Here is a 4,580-nt window from a genome sequence, read left to right as displayed (position 1 = left end):
AAACGGGCTGCCAATACAAAAGTAATTCCTTTAATAAAATATTATAATAATAATGTTGTGCATTATTTGACAGGTTGCGTGCATTGAATTCAACTGTTCATTCATTAAAAGTATTCATTGGTTGCATTATATAGGCTGTATTAACCATAACAACATGGTGTGTATAATGCATTACAAGGTGTTGTTAGTGCGCATTATTTAGGTTTTTTGTTGAAGTATACAATACTTATTATGCATTAAATGCTGCAAAGGGTATTGAGATTGGTGTGGGGGAAAAACCAAAAGAACCTGAAGTTCTTGCTGGAAAGGAGGCTGCTGGAAAGGTGGGTGGCGGAAAGGGAAAGGGTGTTGCTCCACAGGTTGTGGCTGGAAAGGGAAAGGGTGTTGCTGTGTCGGGCTTGGACACTCCAGATGGTGATTTTGAGGTATGTTGTATTTTAAAAGTGGGTTTGCGGATGAACTGTATTAACCCTGTCACCTATTATTGCAGGATCCCGGGAAGCTGGCATCATCCCGTTTCAAGACAGCCAGTCTGGCTGCCCGTTCTCCATTCCACAACCGGGCGATTACACTAACGGCAAAGCCAAACTATCCGGACAAGTCGCTATACTATTGGGTGCTGAGCACAGCCGAAGTGAATAAGTAAGTTTTTTAGTTTTGCTCGACTATTTCGTGTGAAATGGGTAACTTATGCACACTTTATTATTGTGCAGGGAGACGGTTGTCTACGTAGACGACTGTATCAAGACAATGCAGCTTGAATTCTTGTCGCTGGCGCCGTTCAAGCGCGTGAGCCCAGCCATTGTAGACACTTGGAGCGCCCACTTGAATAACATGGAGAAGCTCAAAGCTCCCGAAACAGTTGCTAGGGTCTTCTTCTCGACAAAACCATGCGTTAGTGAAATACCTTGTCCCCTAGTTGCTATTCAGTATTGCAATTATAAATAATTAACTTGTTTACCACATTACACTGTAGAGACACACCGTGATTGATACCCCGGCTGAATGGTCAGAGGACCAGTTGAGGGAGACATTCTGGACTCGGTTGTTCGATGATGTACTTGGAACGGGAATCTTCAGATGGGAGAACTTTGACATGGTGAATTCTATTACGCTTAAGCCATCTGATGTACATACGTTAACCTAATTTCATTTGTACAGTTTTTCTTCCCGGTTTGGGGTTCTACACATCAGTATGTGGTGTGTTTTGATCTGCCGGATGGCAACATGAACATCATCGACCACACATTGGCTGACTCCCACAAATCTTTCAAGGCAAAATAAAACCGTAGAACAGGGATATTCCTTGATTGGTAACAGTCTGCCTATCGTCAACGGTGGACCTTGTATCTACGGTGGACATTGTATCTACAGAGACATCAAGTCCATGTACGGCCTTGGCTAAGGGAGTCTTCATCCATCGGCTGTTGCAGTACATCTCTGGAATTTTTGACACTTCATTGTTCCTGAATAGGAAAAAAATATGGCAACACAAATAGCCCTGCCTACCGAACAATTTGCAGTCGCACGAGTATGATTCGTCAGTCTTGTCGTGTGTCACGGAATACGAATTCCGTCGGCTATCCCCAAGCTTGTAGGTGTCAATCGTATCTGTTGATGAAAAACCAAGCACACGGCATCTGTCATTCCCATCAACAATTTCTTCTTGTATCTTCCTGAACATACTGTCTGTGTAAATCGTCGCAGCATGTTTCTCGAAACCCAACTTAGTGGCCAGTATGGGCACGGAAGTAGCATCGTTGTAGTCCAGCTTTGTTCTAGCATTCCGCTGAAAGTCCAGAGCATTGTTGAAATACAAGTATAATTCGGCAAGGTTCGCTCGGGGCTTCATAAAATGTTTGTAGAAACTGTTTTCAGATTCTGATATGGACGTAGTCCTAATCATCGAACCAAGTGGGAAATCTCTGAAGTATGCCGGTATCCACATCTGTCTATACTCGTACAATGTGTTCAACCAATCAACGTCTTCCAGCTCATAACGCTCAATCACTCCATTCCACTCCTCTTCAAATTCATCGGGTTCAAGCAAGTCCGACCAAACGCATGCATTGAATTCCTTCTTGAAATCTTCGTCCCTAAGCAACCTGCCTGGAACCTTGGAAGCCAACTTGTGCATTATATGCCACATGCACCAGCGGTGTCGAGTTCCTACAAGAACCTCTTGAATAGCTGATCTCATGCCCAAGTCTTGATCGGTCACAATCATTTTGGGGGCTACACCCATGCATTCGACGAAATGTTTGAACAACCAGGCAAATGCCCCTGTTTTCTCGTTGCAGACCAAACCAGCAGCAAATGTTACGGGTTTACCATGATTGTCCTTCCCCGTGAAAGGTGTGAAGATCATGCAATACCTGCGATGCACACAGGAATGTAGCATTAGCATAATTAATTCGGAATAATGCATAACGATAAAGTTGTAATGCACCTTTTTGGCTTTATAATGCACTCAGTAAAGTACAAATAAACAGAATATAATGTATACCTGTTTGTGTTGTAGGTGGAGTCAAACGCCACTATGTCACCAAACATATGGTAGTTCATCTTCATCAAACCATCACACCAAAAAAGGGCAACCAACTGGTTAGCAGCATTAACTTCGTAGTGATATGTGAAGGCATCCGACAACTCCTTCTTCTTCGCCATGTCGTCCAACACCATCTGCACGTCACAACCGTGTGCGAATGCTTTGATGTCGCGAGATGTATTCCTGATATCCCCAAGATTGCAACCGACTAGATCAAACCCACCGAGGATTTCCTTCAACACCTTAAAGGTAAGGGTGGGGCCTATATTAGCCTTGGAACAGTCAAGAATGAATTTGTGATGTACGTCATCCAACTTCCGGTTTAGTGTCATAAACTGCTGATGCTCCGACTCCACCATACAATGGTTGTGAACCTCGTTGAACTCGTGAATAATATATCCCGGTATTCCTGCTTCGGAAAAGTACTTGAAGGATATAGAAGCTTTACAACCACATCGCTTGGAAAGCCGCCTGCGTTTAAGAGTAAAACCAGAGCGTGCATTCACATCGTCTTCCTCGTTTGACCTCTTGCAGCCCTCCCTATTGCATACCACATAATACCAAGTAGTAACACCATCCGTCGCCTTCCTCATACCTTGTTTTCGCGTATCAAACCCAACAGCGCGGGCATACACATCATAAAACGCAAACGCAAAATCTAGGGATTGGAACTTCTGACCAATCACAGGCTTCAATTGTGGAGAACATTCAGGTATAACAAACACTGTACATAAAACGAAAGAAAAAACATATAAGAAATTATTATCATTACATGATACAAATCGTACATTACAACTTAAAAATAGTGCATTAGAATACAATATTTGAACATTACATACGACGAATATTACCACACTGTAGCCGAGACAATAACTAAACCCTAGACAAAACAATGAAACGCGTCGACTCCTAAAATGTCAACGAGATGAACGAACTCAAAACCAGATAAAAAAAACAAGCATTCGTGAATTAGGTTTCATTACATGATATAAATCGTACATTACTGATAAGAAATAGTGCATTACAGTCTAATATTTGTACATTACATACGTCGATAAACACCATACAGTAGCCGAGAAAATAACTAAACCCTAGACAGAAAACTGAAACTCGTCGGCTCAACAACATACTACACCATGACCACCCATTACTGCTAAACCCTAGAAGATTATATTAAACTCGCCCAATACATTCACACACGACAGAAAATAAACAAAACCCTGCGAATGATTAAACGCAAAACTCCTAAAATATGAATGAGATGAACGAACTCAGATTCATAATAGACATGTGAAGACCTTAAATTACCTTCTTCCATTGTTGGAGAATAAGAAAAAAATCACAAACGATGGAACTTTTTCAATTCTTTTGATTCACGAATTTCTCCAGATTTACGATGCATCCAATCTTATTAATTCCTCAGTGATGTATTGATACAGAAAGATTTTTTGGAGAGAGAAGAAAGATTCTGCTAATTCCATGAAAAAAATCGATGAAGTATATTGTGAAGAGAAAATCAAGCAAGTTTCCATAACTAACTCCATTGTGAATTCCTAAAACACCCTACACGATTTTTTTAAGCATTTTAATTAATTACATGTGGCATTATTTATGGCCATAAGATCTTTAAATTGAATGACCAAGATTAAAAAGGAGAATAGAACATAAAACCAAAAAAGGATATGAATACATCCCATTGTTTAAACCTTGTACTTGTACATAGAAAGAGAATAAATGACATCTGGAATGGAGGAATATCAAAAGCGCCAAAATTAATTTCACAATTATTAAATTTGCACGCACGTTGATAAAAATTAAAATGTGACAACAATTTAGTCAAAATTCATGAATGCTTTAACAACCAACCCAAACTTATTTTTATTATAAAAACAACCACTAACTTAATTTTTATCAATAAAATATGCATCCACCTTATGATTGCCAATTTGCCATACAAAACTTTTTCTTTTTTTTTTGGTAAAGCAAAACTTTTTTTAACATATACACATAGTAAACTAATGATTCGAGTTAA

The 4,580-nt window shown here is 39.9% G+C and overlaps 1 protein-coding gene across 1 annotated transcript; it reads right to left on the bottom strand.

The window, feature by feature from the left end:
* Positions 1-1,270: 1,270 nt before the first annotated feature.
* Positions 1,271-3,866, bottom strand: LOC125199488 (protein FAR1-RELATED SEQUENCE 5-like). Its single transcript, XM_048097476.1, has 3 exons — positions 3,857-3,866; positions 2,507-3,272; positions 1,271-2,375 (listed from the first exon to the last, which is right to left on the bottom strand). Exons 1-3 carry the CDS (start codon positions 3,864-3,866, stop codon positions 1,271-1,273), a joined length of 1,881 nt encoding a protein of 626 aa, XP_047953433.1.
* Positions 3,867-4,580: the final 714 nt, after the last annotated feature.

Source organism: Salvia hispanica, unplaced genomic scaffold (genome assembly GCF_023119035.1).
Source record: "Salvia hispanica cultivar TCC Black 2014 unplaced genomic scaffold, UniMelb_Shisp_WGS_1.0 HiC_scaffold_517, whole genome shotgun sequence".
NCBI classification, from domain to species: Eukaryota; Viridiplantae; Streptophyta; class Magnoliopsida; order Lamiales; family Lamiaceae; genus Salvia; species Salvia hispanica.
This window is presented reverse-complemented; position numbering and strand designations above follow the sequence as displayed.